Here is a 17,860-nt window from a genome sequence, read left to right on the forward strand (position 1 = left end):
GTTGTTCCAAACCCATATGACTTTATTCCATGGAACACAAAATGAGTCACCATGCATTTCCATTGCATCTTTTTTTCCATACAATGAAAGTGAACGTGTCTTACATCTCCCTCCTTCTGTGTGCCACAGAAGAAAGGGAGTCATTTGATGACATCATTTTTTTGGTGAACTATCCCTTTAAATTGAGCCCTATTCACCACAAACATGTATTGTATGGCTTCAGAAGACAGGGAATATAGTGCATGGGTTGTTTGGTCTACTTTTATGGTGCTTTCGTAGTGCTTTTCTGATGCTTTTGGAGATTGACAGCCCGTGGTCATTGTATGCAATAAAACTGCGTTAAGATTCTTAAATTCTGTGTGTGTGCGTGTGTTTGTGTGTGCGTGTGTTTGTGTGTGCTGTATGTGTGTGTTTTCAGGAATGCAATGATCCTTGCTGTAATGCCAGTACGTGTAAACTGGTTCCAGGTGCCCAGTGTTCTTCTGATGGTATCTGCTGTGAGAACTGCAAGGTGCGTAGGGGTCCATATAATCACACACGCATACAACAGACACATTCAAACATGCGCTGCTAATATGAATCTCTCACCGCATTCCTCCCTTTTTCCCTGTAGCTGCGTGTGGCTGGGTCAGTGTGTCGAGACCCCTTAGGAGAGTGTGATTTGCCAGAGTACTGCACTGGTACCTCCCCCTATTGCCCACCAAATGTGTTCCTACAGAATGGAGAGCTGTGCAAGGGCAGGTCCTCTTACTGCTACAGCGGCGTGTGTGCCAGTCTGGACGAACAGTGCCAAATGCTCTGGGGATCAAGTAAGTGTCACACACTCCACGAGTGTGTATCTGATCATTCTCACCTAGAGCCAATCACTGGTTTTGTGTTTAGGCCAGAAAGGTCTAGGTTATATGGAAGTTTCCATATTACCTCATTTGTGGATGGAATGAAAGTTCCGAAGCAGTGGATTTTGCACATATGTTTTTTGTTTTGTTTGTTAAGCTGTAGACGTTTACACTCGTAGCTTTCTTCATTGAATATTGTCATGTCAACTCACAATCCATAGAAGTTTCTGCTAGACCCAGAAGTAGATTTATTTTAGTTTATTCTCTTTTCTCTCCATCTCTCATAGACTCCACCCATGCTCCGCCCATCTGCTTCTCTTCAGTGAATAAACAGGGCAACAAGTACGGAAACTGCGGCCAGATGCCCAACGGTTCCTACATCCCCTGTTCAAAAGGGTGAGGACACATAGACTCAAATGTAGACTCTGATTTTTCAAACATGGAATTACATTTGTTTTCATGAAATTCCTTTAGTAGCAAATTGTATATTCTGTAAATTCTTTTCCATACATTTGATATAGAAAATTTGAACAAAATGTGCAAGAAAAACTGTGCTGTTATATTGTTTCAATAACATTACAAATCCTCTGGAATGCTCCTTTAAACGTGCCCTGTGTTGTTTAGGGATGTGCACTGTGGGAGGATCCAGTGTCAGGGTGGGAGTGATCGTCCTCTGCTGGGCTCCAATGCTGAGATTTTGACCACAAAGGTTAAACTGAACCAGAGTGACTTTACCTGTCGAGGGACCTATTTTAATCTAGGTGATGATGTTTCTGACCCAGCCATGGTGGCCCAGGGGACTGCCTGTGGACCCAAAAAGGTCAGTGTCCATAAAATATATATGAATATAAATATATCTGCAATCTTTTTGTTGTAACAAGTAGGTATCGATTTTTATCAGGCTTGTGTGGACCAACGCTGTCAGGACGTTTCCATGTTCGGTGTTGAAGAGTGCCACAAAAAGTGCAATGACCATGGGGTGAGGAGGGGGAGGGGAGGAGAGGACATTTTAGGTTTATTACAATGAGAGAGGTTTAAAACTCACTCTCTGCATGCAGGTTTGTAACAGTAATAAGAACTGTCACTGTGATGAGGGCTGGGCTCCTCCTGACTGCAGATATTCTGGAACTGGAGGCAGTGTGGACAGCGGTCCCGCACGAGAACCCAGAGGTACCATACTCGCACACTTAGTTTACGTAGCAATCTAAACGGGGATATACACTAGACTTTGTGTTTTTATATAAAGCTTATTAAAAATAACACACCATAACCCCACCCCAATAAGAAACTTTTTGCATTTTTAGAATATAAAAATAATTTTATTAATTAATTAATCGTTTTTCCAAATGATGATTTTCCCCAAAGGGAGGTTTTGTCATAATTATATTGCTAACTTTGGGGACAAATTTAACCCCAAAGTATAGTTAAGTATGTATATATACAAAAACACACACACACACACACACACACACACAAATAATACCTGCTTACATATTGAGCTGGATTAATATATATATATATATATAATCTCAGTATATACTGGCAGCCAAAAGCCTGGAATAAAGTTTGGAATAATGTCAGATTTTGCTCTTAGGGAAAGAAAATGGGCTCTTTTATTCACCAAATGGCATTCAACTGATCACAATGTATAGTCAGGACATTAATAATGTGAAAAATTACTATTACAATTTAAAAAAAAAAAAAAAAGAACTTCTTAAACTACTTCAAAGAGTTCTCATCAAAACTTGCAGCTTTTCAGATTCTTGGCATTCGACCTGTCAGTTTGTCTAGATACTCTGGTGACATTTCACCCCACGCTTCCTGTAGCACTTGCCATAGATTTGGCTGTCTTGTCGGGCATTTCTCACGCACCTTACAGTCAAGCCGATCCCACAAAAGAGCAATGGGGTTAAGATCCATAACACTCTTTTCCAATTATCTGTTGTCCAATGTCTGTGTTTCTTTGCCCACTCAAAGAACATTTTCTTTTTGTTTTTCTGTTTCAAAAGTGACTTTTTCTTTGCAATTCTTCCCATAAGGCCTGTACCCCTGAATCTTCTCTTTACTGTTGTACATGAAGCTGTCAGCTGAGGACATGTGAGGAGTCTATTTCTCAAACTAGAGACTCTGATGTACTTATCCTCTTGTTTAGTTGAACATCTGGCCTTCCACATCTCTTTCTGTCCTTGTTAAAGCCAGTTTTCCTTTGTCTTTGAAGACTGTAATGTATACCTTTTGTATGAAATCTTCAGTTTTTGGGCAGTTGCAAGCATTGTATAGCTTTCATTCCTCAAAACAATGATTGACTGATGAGTTTCTAGAGAAAGCTGTTTCTTTTTTGCCATTTTTGTCCTAATATTGACCTTAAGACATGCCAGTCTATTGCATACTGTGGCAACTCAAAAACAAACACAAAGACAATGTTAAGTTTAATTTAATGAACCAAATAGCTTTCAACTGTGTTTGATATAATTGCAAGTGATTTTCTAGTACCAAATTAGCAATTCAGCATGATTACTCAAGGATAAGGTGTTGGAGTGATGGCTGCTGGAAATGGTACCTGTCTAGATTTGATCAAAAATGACTTTTTTCAAATAGTGATGGTACTGTTTTTTACATCAGTAATTTCCTGATTATACTTTGTAATCAGTTGAATGCCACTTTGGTGAATTCAAGTACCAATTTCCTTCCGAAACAGCAAAATCTGTACATTATTCCAAACTTTTGGCCGCCAGTGTATGTATGTATGTGTGTGTGTATATATATATATATATATATATATATATATATATGTATATGTGTGTATGTGTGTATGTATGTATGTGTGTGTGTGTTTGTGTGTGTATATATATATACTTACACACACAGTTGAAGTCAGACGTTTACATACACTTAGGTTGAAGTCATTAAAACTCATTTTTTAACCACTTCACAGATTTAATATTAGCAAACAATAGTTTTGGCAAGTCGTTTAGGACATCTACTTTGTGCATGACAGAAGTTATTTTTCCAAAATGTATTTATTTATTTTATTTATAAGGGACCATGTACAATATTAAACAAATGTTTCCATTTGATGCACTGTACCAGATTTAGCCTAAGGCTAAATTTCATCTGCAGTCCCCTGGCAGGTCACAATTAGAACATCCGCACAGTAACGGAACAACACTAAGCAAACTAGACATATAAGACAAAAAAATAATACAAATTACACGCAATTCATCACACATACACGCACCTTGTCAGCACCATAGGTATGCTAGACAGATTAAACACAAGAACATTTGAAAACAGACAGATTGTTTCACTTTTAATCGACTATATCACAATTCCAGCCGGTCAGAAGTTTACATACACTAAGTTAACTGTGCCTTTGAAGCAGTTTGGAAAATTCCAGAAAATTATGTCAAGCCTTTATAAAATTAGCCAATTAGCTTATGATAGGAGGTGTACTGAATTGGAGGTGTACCTGTGGATGTATTTTATGGCCTACCTTCAAACTCAGTGCCTCTTTTCTTAACATCATGGGAAAATCAAATGAAATCAGCCAAGACCTCAGAAAAAAACTTGTGGACCTCCACAAGTCTGGTTCATCCTTGGGAGCAATTTCCAAATGCCTGAAGGTACCATGTTCATCTGTACAAACAATAGTACGCAAGGATAAACACCATGGGACCACACAGCCATCATACCGCTCAGGAAGGAGACGTATTCTGTCTTCTAGAAAGGAACGTAGTTTGGTGTGAAAAGTGCAAATCAATCCCAGAACAACAGCAAAGGACCTTGCGAAGATGCTAGATGAAACAGGTAGACAAGTATCTATATCCACAGTAAAGTCCTATATCGACATTACCTGAATGGCTGCTCAGCAAGGAAGAAGCCACTGCTCCAAAACCACCATAAAAAAGCCAGACTACAGTTTACAAATGCACATGGGGACAAAGATCTTACTTATTGGAGAAATGTCCTCTGGTCTGATGAAACAAAAATTTTACTGTTTGGCCATAATGACCATCATTAAGTTTGGAGGAAAAAGGGTGAGGCTTGCAAGCCGAAGAACACCATACCAACTGTGAAGCATGAGGGTGGCAGCATCATGTTGTGGGGGTACTTTGCTGCAGGAGGGACTGGTGCACTTCACAAAATAGATGGCATCATGAGGAAGGAAAATTATGTGGATATATTGAAGCAACATCTCAAGACATCAGCCAAGAAGTTCCAAATGGACAATGAATCCCCAAGCATACCTCCACAGTTGTGGCAAAATGGCTTAAGGACAACAAAGTCAAGGTATTGGAGTGGCCATCACAAAGTCCTGACCTCAAACCGAGAGAAAATTTGTGGGCAGAACTGAAAAAGCGTGTGCGAGCAAGGAGGCCTACAAACCTGACTCTGTTACACCAGTTCTGTCTGGAGGAATGGGCCAAAATTACAGCAACTTATTGTGAGAAGCTTGTTGAAGACTACCCAAGACGTTTGACCCAAGTTAACCAATTTAAAGGCAATGCTGCCAAATACTAACAAAGTGTATGTAAACTTCTGACCCACTGGGAATTTGATGAAAGAAATAAAAGCTGAAATAAATCATTCTCTCTACTATTATTCTGACATTTCACATTCTTAAAATAAAGTAGTGATCCTACCTGACCTAAGACAGGGAATGATTTCTACGATTAAATGTCAGGACTTGTGAAAAATTTAGTTTAAATGTATCTGGCTATGTTTTTTGTTTTTTTGTTTTTTAAATTTTGCTGAAAAAGTTGTTACAATGTATAATTAAAGTGATTTTTCCAAAGAGTCGGTTTAGATATACTCAGTTTTCTAATGAGATTTTTGATAGTGAACACAATATTAGATGTGTGTTTTGCCTCTTCTGTGTGTACAGATTCTGATCCTGCCCAGGTGGCTCTGCTTGTAATCTTCCTGTTTGTGTTGCCGGTCGGGCTGCTGTTAGTTGCACTCCGGTTCCCCCGCTGTCGCCGAAGCCTTGTGAGCCTCGGCCACACACCCTTCAACAAAACCCGACAGAGCCGGTGAGACACAGAGATAGTATGACACATGGACAGAGAGATGGCTGCATTCATTAAAGCTATTAGTATTGATTACCCTTTGCTGGTAATACAGGCTGCCTAGGTAATGACTCATTGAATGAGAATAGCAATGAATCATCATAATTGGTTTATCCAATCTAATACACACAGTAGAGAACAAAAGTCAACACTGCCTACAGATCTAACTTATAGATAGTTGACATTAAATACTTTTTGGAAAGTTAACAAGTCCGGTGGTGTTACAAGCTATACTCCATTTAAAAATATTTAAAACAGCATTTGCTAATTATTTTATGATTACTTTGCATGAAATCTGATATTCATTTAGATTATATGACATATTTGTACTTTTAAAGATTCATTTGTCCCACCACAGGACCATTTAAAATTCATGCATGTAGCATGAACTACTCAAATACTATTGGATAAAAAAATGCTGTCTATCATCTGTGTATCATCCAATATAATTGTTTTGCTGTGTTTTACCCATGATGCAGCGGGGTCTCTGTGGCCTATATTGAATACTGTGTGAAAGAGGAAAACTTGTGGAGGTATCACTGAATGTGGAGCTCTTGTTTGTGGTGTAAAATAAGCCATATGGTAGTAGTACCTTTACTTGTGTAGTGGAGACCTCACTATCTCACCAGCAGAGGCTTTAAATTACATTAAAAAAAATATTTAAAAATAAAATGGGCTAAACCTTGGTTGTCATTAACTGTACAAGCTTCTCCCTGGTTATGTGAAATGTCCAGTATGTTCTGTATTACAGTTATTCTGAAGAGTTTACTGAAATTCCTTTAGAGACCAGAGACCTATCTTGACGAGAAATAATTTTTTGCTTAGTCTCGGATGTTTAGTGCCTCCGCTGTAAGCACTATCTCTCACAGTTCTCTGGTTCCTTATTACAAAGAGTACTGGTGTAAGGATTTCAGAATAGGTGTTTTTGTGCAAAGTAGATTTAGATGGCAAAATTACTAACCTGTTTGGTTCTGTTATGTTTGATTTAAACTCACTTTGTGTGAAGAAATCTCAGGTTTTATTCACACATTATATCCACTTCTTATGATGATGTATGTTTAATGTTTGTTGAATGTTTAAAGGGATAGTTCACCCAAGAATGAAAATTCTGACTTCATTTACTCGTGTATGATTCTTGAACTTACTTTGAAAACAGGATTAGTTTTCCTACCCTCCCTAGCAACCGGGCCAATTTGGTTGCTTAAGAGACCTGGCTGGAGTCACTCAGCACGCCCTGGGATTTGAACTCGTGAACTCCAGGGGTGGTAGTCAGCGTCTTTTCTCGCTGAGCTACCTAGGCCCCCTTTAATGACAAGTTTTAATTTTGGGTGAATTATCCCTTTAAGTGAAGTTAGAATTTATTTATTTATTTATTTTTACGTCTGGCTATGTGTTAAAATGCACTCTAATATTGTGATTACATTGTAATTTTGCCACAGAACACCTGCCATAGAGCTTACAAATGCTCGAAATGGAGATCAGGTGCAGCCACTCAGATACCAGTGGCCCCAGCAGAATGACATCCCTCTTACACAGACTGTCAACAAGGTACAGTACACACATCATCAGGGATGAGACCACCACTTCTAACAGAGAAAATCTGTTCTCTACAGCAAAACAGAGCTGCTCCAGATTGACCAAATAAAAGAATGATACGATTACTGGAGCACAATCTACTATAATGTGGTGTAGGATTTCTGTACAATATGAGGTTCACTATTCTTAGAGAATGAACATTGGCAGAGGAATGTACTGTGAAATGTAAAAATGAATGCCGTGGTTTGTTGTGACACATCATTAGTAACTAGGACAGATTCTTGATTAAGGTGGTCAAGTTTTTATCATAAAGCTACTGAGAGTTGAAACACTGTTTGTACTGGGTTGTAGAGGTCACAATCCTGCTCTTTCACCTTTGTAAGCACAAAGTTGGAACATCTGATACATTTCAAATTTCCTCAGTATACTAAAACTAAATGCTGAAATGCTTTCCCTTCTGAAAAGACCAGCTTAGTTGGTCACCAGCATATGTTGTGTTTTAAATTGTGGAGTGCTGTTGTCCAAACAAGGCTTCTTGACGAGCTTTAGCAGCAAGAATTATTTGTTCAACCAGCATCACGAGAAAGGTCTTTCTAGTGATGCTGGTTGACCAGAGTCACTAGCTCTGTTTAAGTTTTGTTGGTGAGTGGTATGGCTGTGCTGGTCCATCTGCTAGACCAATACTAACCAGCCTGGACTAGCATGGAAATGCATGCTGGTATAAGCTGAACCTTTCAGTATGATTTGTTCTCTGTATGTAACACAAGTTGCTCCTCTGTCCAAACCTCCATGCATGAATTCCTACTAGAGGTAAACACACAAACGCCAGCATGTTACAGTAACTATAGTCAGTGAAATATATGGAGATAGTCAGATCTGTCTGTGAGCCTTAGCTTCTGCTGCTATCACAACATAATACAACACAACAGTTAAAGATGTTGCATGCTTTTTTTTTTCTTGGCTCCCAGTCATGCCTAAAACAGGGTTCCCACGCATCCTTGAAAACCTGGAATTTTGCAATGCAATTTTCCAGTCATGGAAAAATCACAGAAAATTAAAAAAATAACTAAATGTCCTGGAAAAATAATTATTTGTCCTGGAAAATATTTCAGTATATTAGAACTGTTTGACTGTGTTGCTAACAAGGTTTTTGTTACATGCACAAAAATTTGGTAATGACTGGGACTCTAGTATAAGAGTCAAATACACAAATTCACATTGTTTTGTCACTGCCGGCGGCTGCACATTGTGAAACAACATCAACAGTTGACTGTCATGGATGAATCCCTGTCACGTACATTCTCTGCTCATCTGCTGTCATCTCTGCTTTTTATTTGTATTAATATAGTACAAAATAAGATTTTTCCATTCCAACATCGCTGTTGTGTTAACCACAAAAACATTTCAGTTATAAACTTTAGACAACGATGACGATCGGACAACTGATTTTTTTTATTGGTAGTAAATGTTGGTATGTTGGTAGCATGGTGATTAGGCCTTCACTCCTCAGGATGTAAGTTCATTTTCAATAAATCAATGATCAGAGGCTGCTTATACCACAGTTACCACATGTATGCAGAAAACACAGACAGAATCACAAAATCTAGTCATAAAAATAGCATTAGCTATAATACACAGAATGTCATGGAATATGACATATTTTGACAAATGAATGTTTGAATGCACAATTAATCAAATTAAAATTGCGATGTGTCCTAGTGTGATAATTAAACTGCAAAAGTCTGTGATTTAATTGAATAAATATATAATCTGCGAGTGATGCACGCTTCAAAGTGAATGTATTAAGCCGGCCACTCATACACCAAAAACACTTCATGATCATCACACGTGCTCTTGCGTGTGTGAGATGACAGAGCAGAGCACTATGAAGTGTGCAGCACTTACAGTCTATACAATATATGTATTTAATTAAATCACACCTTTACATGGATTAATGTTCACACTAGGCCATGTAGAGAAATCCTTATCTGGAGGTGAGAAACTTCTGTCAAAAACACAGAAATGACAGAATAAAAGCTAGATTTAAATGGACGCGTGTATATTTGATTAAATATTACACTTGTCGGGCACATAAACTGTCCTGGAAAATTGTGCCTTGAAAAGCGTGGGAACCTTGTTAAAACAGCTAACTAACTTTTCCTATTGTAACCTGCATGTCCCTACTTCTGCGACGCACCTTTGTCTTGTTGTCAGGTTCAGCACAGGCCTGCTGCTCCAACTAAACCTCTTCCACCTGATCCTGTCACTAAACCTGCTCAGGTAAATCTCATCGCTGTTTTAAAAGGTTATAGGAATAGTGATATGAAGGTCTGTTGTCAGCAGCATGTGTTAAACACAAACCAACGCTGTTCTTGTTGCACTGTCTGGTTCTTCAGTTGGCAGGCCACTGGCCTGCGCCTCCCACCAAGCCCCTCCCTCCTGACCCCACACCCTCAGAGAGCAAGATGCAATGCAAGGTAGAAGGAGCACTTGCTGCAAGTTTGACTTGTTCATAGCTGCTCTTTTTCTTTATGTCTGTATGTCCGTCTTGACCCAAAGTATCTCCCTTTCACACTCACTCTATGTTCTTAGTCGTGGTCCGTGTCTTTGTGTGGTTTTGCATGTAGAAGTGTGCTTGTGTCCACTGTCATTTAGGATTAACTGTAAGATAAGTGTTTTGTGAGTCGTGGTGTCTGTGCATGTGGATGAGCTGATGGTTCCTCTGGATTGTAGTCATCTGGTACACAGTTGAGACTAAGTGAGAACAAGTGGATATGTGTGATTTCATCTATACATCTATTTGTCTAGCTGCTGTCTTCAAATCTGATTGGACAAGATGTGTTCACAGCTTTCAGAATAGTTGTGGGAATTTTGATTAATTGTTCATCGTTAATTGTGTGCACTGATTTAATTAGTTTTTATAAATTAAATTTTTACACCAATAGGTGGTGACAAATGATTCAACTGATTTGTTAAAAAGCACAGAGTCTTTCACTGAAAACAAGATTAGAGGGATAGTTCACCCAAAAATGGAAAATAATTTACTCATCCAAATGCCATTCCAGATGTGCATGACTTTTTTTTTTCTGCTGAACACAAACAAAGATTTTTAGAAGAATATTTCAGCTCTGTTGGTCCTCACAATGTAAGTGAATAGGTACCAACATTTTGAAGCTCCATAAGGACATAAAGGCAGCATAAAAGTAATCCAGAAGACTCCAGTGGTTAAATCCATATCACCAGAAGTGATATGATAGGTGTGGGTGAGAAATAGATCAATATTTAAGTCATTTTTTACTATATACATTTTCACATTATTCTTCTTTTGTTTTTGGTAATTCACATATTTCGTGCATATCGCCACCTACTGGGCAGGGAGAACAATTTATAGAAAAAACAGACTTAAATATTGATCTTTTTCTAACCCACACTTATCATATTGCTTCTGAAGAAAAAGATTTAATCACATGGACTACTTTTATGCTAACTTTGTGATTTTTGGAGCTTGAAAGGTTTGGTCACCACTCACTTGCATTGTGAGGACCTGCAGAGCTGAGATATTCTTCTAAAAATCTTTGTTTGTGTTCAGCAGAAGAAAGAAATTCATACACATCTGGAATGGCATGAGGGTGAGTAAATGAGAGAATTTTCATTTTTGGATGAACTATCCCTTTAATAACTAATCATTTTGCTTCTCAAGTAAATGTATCTTGTTTTAAGGATGTTTACATCTTTTTACTGGACAACAACACAAAAATACTGATTAAGAAAAATATTTTTTGCAGTGCATAATGACTTTTCTTTTTTTTTTTTTACACACAAATTATTATTTTTGACAGGAATGTTGTACACCCCTTTAACTCTCCCAGTCTCTCTTTATGGTGAAAACAAACATATTTGATGAATGAATCAGAGGAATCAGTTGCTCTGTGCAGTGCATGGCCTGTGATTCAGATTCTGTGATTTGGTCTTAGACAGCTGAATCTTGTGATTGTTTGTGGAATCAAGGTGGATTAGTGGTAGTTAAATTATAGGAATCAGATCTGAATAAAATAGGTCAGCAAGTTAGTCTCATCTTTTCTCTGTCACATGGCTGCATCTTCGACTGTACCTCCAGCCCACAGGAGCACGACCGGCTGCACCAAGAAAGCCCCTTCCCCCTGACCCTGTCCTCTCTGACCGACAGGTATCACCACAGGCGTGTAAACTGTAGTGTAGCCCTCTATCAACAACACTAATCAGCTCTTTACCTCAGAGTATCTCAGTGTTAACCAAACTATGGTGTTTGCTTATGATCTTAACTTAATTCTTTTGATTTAATGTATTGTTTATTTAGATAGATAGAAGGACAGATGGACGATGGATTGACAGACAGACAGATACATAGATAGATGGATAGACTGATAGACATATAGACAGACAAACGGATGGATGGATAGATGGAAGGACAGACAGATGATGGATAGATGGATAAACCGACAGATACATCGACAGATAGATGGATAGACTGATAGACATATAGACAGACAAACAGATGGATGGATGATAGATAGATAGATAGAAGGACAGATGGATGATGGATAGATGGATAGACAGACAGACAGATACATAGACAGATAGATGGACAGACTGATAGACATATAGACAGACAAATGGATGGATGGATAGATAGATGGACAGACGGACGATGGATAGATGGATGGATAGACAGACAGACAGATACATAGACAGATAGATGGATAGACTGATAGACATATAGACAGACAAATGGATGGATGGATAGATGGACAGACGGATGATGGATAGATGGATAGACAGACAGATACATAGACAGATAGATGGACAGACTGATAGACATAGACAGACAAATGGATGGATGGATGGATGGTTGATAGATAGAAGGATGGACAATGGATAGATGGATAGACAGACAGATAGATGGATAGACCGATAGACATATAGACAGACAAATGGATAGATGGATGGATGGATAGATAAAAGGACAGACAGATGATGGGTAGATGGATAGACAGACAGACAGATACATAGACAGATAGATGGATAGACTGATAGACATATAGACAGACAAATGGATGGATAGATAGAAGGACAGACGGATGATGGATAGATGGATAGACAGACAGACATAGACAGATAGATGGACAGACTGATAGACATATAGACAGACAGACAGACAGATGGATGGATGGATAGAAGGACAGATGGACGATGGATAGACAGACAGACAGACAGATACATAGACAGATGGATGGATAGACTGATAGACATATAGACAGACAAATGGATGGATGGATAGATAGAAGGACAGACGGACGATGGATAGATGGATAGGCAGACAGATACATAGACAGATAGATGGATAGACTGATAGTCATATAGACAGACAGATGGATGGATGGATGGATAGATAGAAGGACAGATGGACGATGGATAGACAGACAGACAGACAGATACATAGACAGATGGATGGATAGACTGATAGACATATAGACAGACAAATGGATGGATGGATAGATAGATAGATAAGGGACATTACAATGTATACATTATGCTGCACAAATGAATGTTTAAATACATATTTGATTTATTTAATTATTATTATTATTATTGATATTATTTAAAAATATATATATATATATTTATTTTTGTATTCAATTTATTTATCAAGTAAAAAAATACAAAAAACTTCTTTGATGGAAATGAAACCATCAGAAATTCCATACTGACTCTCCTGAATCACCTTCTCATGTTTCAGAACCCTGTTCCCCCTAAACCTCCCGTTCCCAAGAAACCACTGCCTGTGGATCCTTCATCTCACCCTCCTCCTCCACTCCCACAGCTGGGGCATGCGGGAACTGTTGCATCTTTATCGTCCTCTTACTCACATAGCCTTAAGTCAGCTGCCGCTCCTGCCAGGTGGGAAAACTGACGCTTTTGCCTGGGTCTGTTTTCATGAAAATGAATGATTTGTATGAAATATTGCCTATGATCGAAAAATTTTATATATTTTGATTAGATGATGATGTTTTATTAATCTGTACAGACCTGCTCCCCATCCACCTCTTCGGAGACAACAGCATCCTGGGAAACCCCATGCTCCTCACCCAGTATAGCCAGTAAGGAAACATTGGTCCGGTGTTGCTTTGCTGTGGGATACTGTGTGATGTAGACTTGCACATTTTTATTTGCACTGACCCAGAGAGTGGACTTGATTCTGCAAGGTGAAACCTTGACACTTGCAGGGACCCCTCTCTTGCTCTGCATCTGAATCAGAACTTAAACTTCGAACTCACTCTGAGGCTCAATGGGCCATTTACAGACATTTACATTACAGACTCCAATAATGGTGAAAAGATATTATTGATATTATTTTTCTTTTTTAAGAGTGAATACAAAGGGTATTCAATTTTAAAATGTGATTCAGAAGCCCAGTTCAATGCATGGAAATAGGATAGGACCAGATGATGCCTTGAAGGAAGGAATCTTGATTTCTTCTTCTGAGATGCTGTATGCATGCTCGATTGCCTGCCTACTGATGAACTGATCTTTCCTAGAGAATCTCTTTGGGGCCTAATTAATCAGCTAGACACCATGTCATCTACGATTATTTAGAAAGCTCACACCAAAACTGAATTTTTACATTTTCTCAAAGGTGCACTCAGTAGTTTTTCATTTATGTTCACTAGCCTATATGGCAATCGTCTTGGCTTATACTGACACTTAGCAACGTGGATGCAGCATCACACAAAAGATGCCAATGCCATTGTAGAAATTCCCTATTTGCAGTTAGCCATGATTCATTTATTCCATGAAAGAAAGTACAGAGATAAAGCTAGTATTCGGCTGGTCATCTGATTTCATCATGTCTGCCCCCATAAGGCAATCTGTTCCCTGTAAAATCAGCTTTATTAGCCTACAGATATCACTGGACTCATATCATGTGAGTGTATGTGATTTAAAAAATAAAATAAAAGTACTCTTTAAAGGAATATTCTGGGTTCAATATAAGTTAAGCTCAGTTGACAGCATTTGTGGTATAATGTTGATTACCACAAAAATTTATTTAGAATTGTCCCTCCTTTTCTTTACAACAGCAAAAATCGAGGTTACATTGAGGCACTTACAATGGAAGTGAATGGGGCCAATTTCTGCAGGGTTTAAATTGTAAAATTGGCTATAACTTTACACAGAAAAGGGTAATAAGTGATTTTATCACTAAAATCATGTTAACTTGCATATTGTTTATGTCTTGTGGCTATACTTTTGAAAAAGTGAGTATTTTAATGTTCAAATATTGGCCACATTCACATCCGTTGTAAGTGCCTCACAGTAACCCAGAAAAGGTGGGGCAAGTCAAAATTGTTTTTTGCATTAATCAGTATTATGCCACAAATTCTATCATTGAGCTCAACTTGTACTGAACCTGAAATATTATTACAACTTTATTTTAATAAGAGAAAAATGACTAAATGCACTTTTAATTTCTCCAGCTATAAATGCCTATTAGTTTAAAGACAGAGCTTCTGTCCAGTAAATTCCATTTGGCATCAGCTGTCTCATTACAGACATTTGCATTGCACACAAACACACACATAGCCTTTGTAAAGTCTGTGTTTTATATCGGTGTCAAGAAAAAAAATCAGATTGCAAATTGTGATTACAAATGCTGCTGCAGGAAAAGCTGGCTGATTGGAAGATGTACACCTCTTCACTCAAAGCACCGAGAAAGGTATTTGAAGATATTTGTGTATTTTGAAATATGCCATATTTTTAATGCAATAAACATGGGATCTATTTTTACACATGAATGAATGGAGATTTGATTGTCTTATTAATGACACGTCTATTTACAGTTTTTTTTATTTTATTTTTTTTATTCGCTTTTATTTCACAAGTAGTGGTAAATGTAAAAAAATCTTAGTACTAATTTCACAACAGATCACCAAAAATGACGTTTTTTCAAAAAATTTCAGCATATTAGTAAACACACAAAATCACAAAGTATCGTTTTCACCACATCAAATAAGTATTTCATCTATATCATACGTAACCACTATTGTTTACAGTATGTGCCATATCATCAGAGGGAGATAAAGGGCAGGAACTAGTGAGCCCAATGACATCTGGGCCATCAATGTCCACTATGTGATTCAGTAAAAAAAAGCCTAACTACTTTAAAGCAAATTACAGGACTGTGACAAATTTGTGAGTCTCACATTTGTAAGTCACTTTGGTTAATGTAAAGGCATCTGCTAAATGACTAAAAGTAAATGTAATTACTCTCCTTTCTCTGAAAAGGTAAACTGTCAATTAATTCATACTGTACTGCAAGAGTACAGTGCAGTATGGTACAGTAAATGACATTACAGTGTACATTACTGTACTTGTTACACAATTCTTACAGTATCACGTATTGACAGCATACTCTGTACTATCAGAATTGACAGAGAACGTCAGTCCAGCATCACTCTCTGTCTTTTTTGATCACATCTTTTGATTACACATAAGGTTGATGTTACAGGCATTATGAATTTACAGTAATTTTGGTCAGGCAATGTAAGTGTATTAATGTGACTTAACAGTACTGTAAAAAAATATTCAACACATTTAAGGTTAATTTGAAACTTGCATTGTTTGCTACAGAATGAACATACTGATAAAATGACTCAATTGAAAGAAAAATCATGTTGTGTTGGTTGATTAAACCAAATGTTCTCATTACACGTCACGATAATCTTGTGTTATAAAACAGTGATTATATGAAAGGAAACGTACAGTCCTGATGAAAGCATGTTAGCAGGTTTTGAAAGAATGACTGACTTTGTTACAATGTGATCAGTTTGGTGTTTTGTACTAAGAGTTTTGAAAAATTACCACCTGCATGTGAAAGTCATACCAAAGTGATTAAAAAAAAAGCCTGTAATGCAGATGAAAAGTGGGAATTAACCTCATAAAACTAAGAACTTATCTAGCTTTATCATCTCTGAGAGATTTGTGATGACACACGTTATGTTTTGTGATATCACACTGTAATAATTAAAGGTCATGTGTCTATTTTTTATTTTTTTCCAAAGTTAAAATTCTTTCTCCTACCCCAGCTTAATATGCAGCTCTAGACAATTGTAAGTAAGCCATTTACAGGTTGAATCCCCAAAAGTTGTAAACAATGTGGCTCTGTTTGTTTGAGCATCCCCAGGCCGGTACAGCAAATTTTCTCATGGTGTGAGGCAGGACTCTGATTGTCCAATGGGGGGAGGGTTTGGGAAATCTGTTTGAAACATTTTATTTTCACCATTCCGTTTGGTGACGCTAGTGGGGCAGAAATTATACACTTCACCTTTAAGAAGAGGTTATGGCCATTGCACCGCACCACAAGTCGATGTAATATCCCTATTTTCAGAGCAGGGACTGATCTCAAAGAGGAAATATCACCACTCTCTTTAGAGGCAGAGACTGGTTTTAGGTGTGTTATTTTTGAATGTGTAGACTGCAGAGTCTGTTCTCAGGTCTGTATATGAGACATATATTCACTGTTTAGAGAGCAGAGACTGATTTCAATTGAAAAATTTACTTTACTTAAATTTACCTTTTAAAGGAATAGTTCTCCCAAAAATGAAAATTCTCTCTTCATTTACCCACCCTCTTTTTTTCTTCTACTGAATACAAAGATTTTTAGAATAATATCTCAGCTCTGTAGGTCCATACAATGCAAGTGAATAGGTTCCAAAATGTTGAAGCTCCAAAACGCACATAAAGGCAGCATAAAAGTAATCCATTTGACTCTAGTGGTTCAGTTCATATCTTCAGAAGTGATTTGATAAGTGTGGGTGAGAAAACGGTTAAATATGTAAGTCCTTTTTTCACTTTAAATTCTCCTTCCTGCCCAGTAGGTGGGATATGCACAAATAATGCAAATCGCCAAAAACAAAAGAAGAAGAATGTTAAAGTGGAGATATACAGTAAAAAAGGACTTCAATATTGATGTTTCTCAACCACACCTATCATATTGCTTCTGAAGATATTGATTTAACCACTTGAGTCTTATGGATTGCAATTATGCTGCCTTAATGTCCTTTGTGAACTTAAGAATTTTGGTCACAATTCACTTGCATTGTATGGACCTACAGAGCTGATATATTTTAAAAATGTTCATTTGTGTTCAGCAGAAGAAAGAAAGTCATGCACATCTGGGATGGCATGAGGGTGAGTAAATAATAATATTTTGGGGTGAACTATCCCTTTAACTCTCAGCTAAGAATTTTTTTACTCCAAACTGATTCAGGCATCATACAGGAAATAAAGTTCACACCGAAAATTGTTTTTCTAGAGTTTTATGTTCTCATTAAGATGTTGAGATAGCAGACGGAGGTTGACCACAGTGACCGTTTTGTTCTGATA

The 17,860-nt window shown here is 37.6% G+C and overlaps 1 protein-coding gene across 5 annotated transcripts in view; it reads left to right on the forward strand.

The window, feature by feature from the left end:
- adam15 (ADAM metallopeptidase domain 15) overlaps positions 1-15,270 on the forward strand; it is a 38,585-nt gene extending 23,315 nt beyond the window's left edge. The window contains exons 13-25 of one of the 5 annotated variants that reach the window (XM_051720289.1): positions 419-511; positions 614-809; positions 1,124-1,232; positions 1,461-1,656; positions 1,738-1,815; positions 1,895-2,006; positions 5,722-5,869; positions 7,345-7,453; positions 9,656-9,721; positions 9,838-9,918; positions 11,559-11,627; positions 13,218-13,378; positions 13,506-15,270. In XM_051720289.1, coding sequence (XP_051576249.1) covers positions 419-511; positions 614-809; positions 1,124-1,232; positions 1,461-1,656; positions 1,738-1,815; positions 1,895-2,006; positions 5,722-5,869; positions 7,345-7,453; positions 9,656-9,721; positions 9,838-9,918; positions 11,559-11,627; positions 13,218-13,378; positions 13,506-13,575 — 1,488 coding nt within the window. In that variant the 3' untranslated portion in view covers positions 13,576-15,270. The remainder of the gene's footprint in view (positions 1-418; positions 512-613; positions 810-1,123; positions 1,233-1,460; positions 1,657-1,737; positions 1,816-1,894; positions 2,007-5,721; positions 5,870-7,344; positions 7,454-9,655; positions 9,722-9,837; positions 9,919-11,558; positions 11,628-13,217; positions 13,379-13,505) is intronic. The other 4 variants (XM_051720291.1, XM_051720290.1, XM_051720292.1 and 1 more) reach the window with 4 other exon arrangements.
- Positions 15,271-17,860: the final 2,590 nt, after the last annotated feature.

This window comes from Myxocyprinus asiaticus, chromosome 16 (genome assembly GCF_019703515.2).
Source record: "Myxocyprinus asiaticus isolate MX2 ecotype Aquarium Trade chromosome 16, UBuf_Myxa_2, whole genome shotgun sequence".
In the NCBI taxonomy this organism is placed as follows: Eukaryota; Metazoa; Chordata; class Actinopteri; order Cypriniformes; family Catostomidae; genus Myxocyprinus; species Myxocyprinus asiaticus.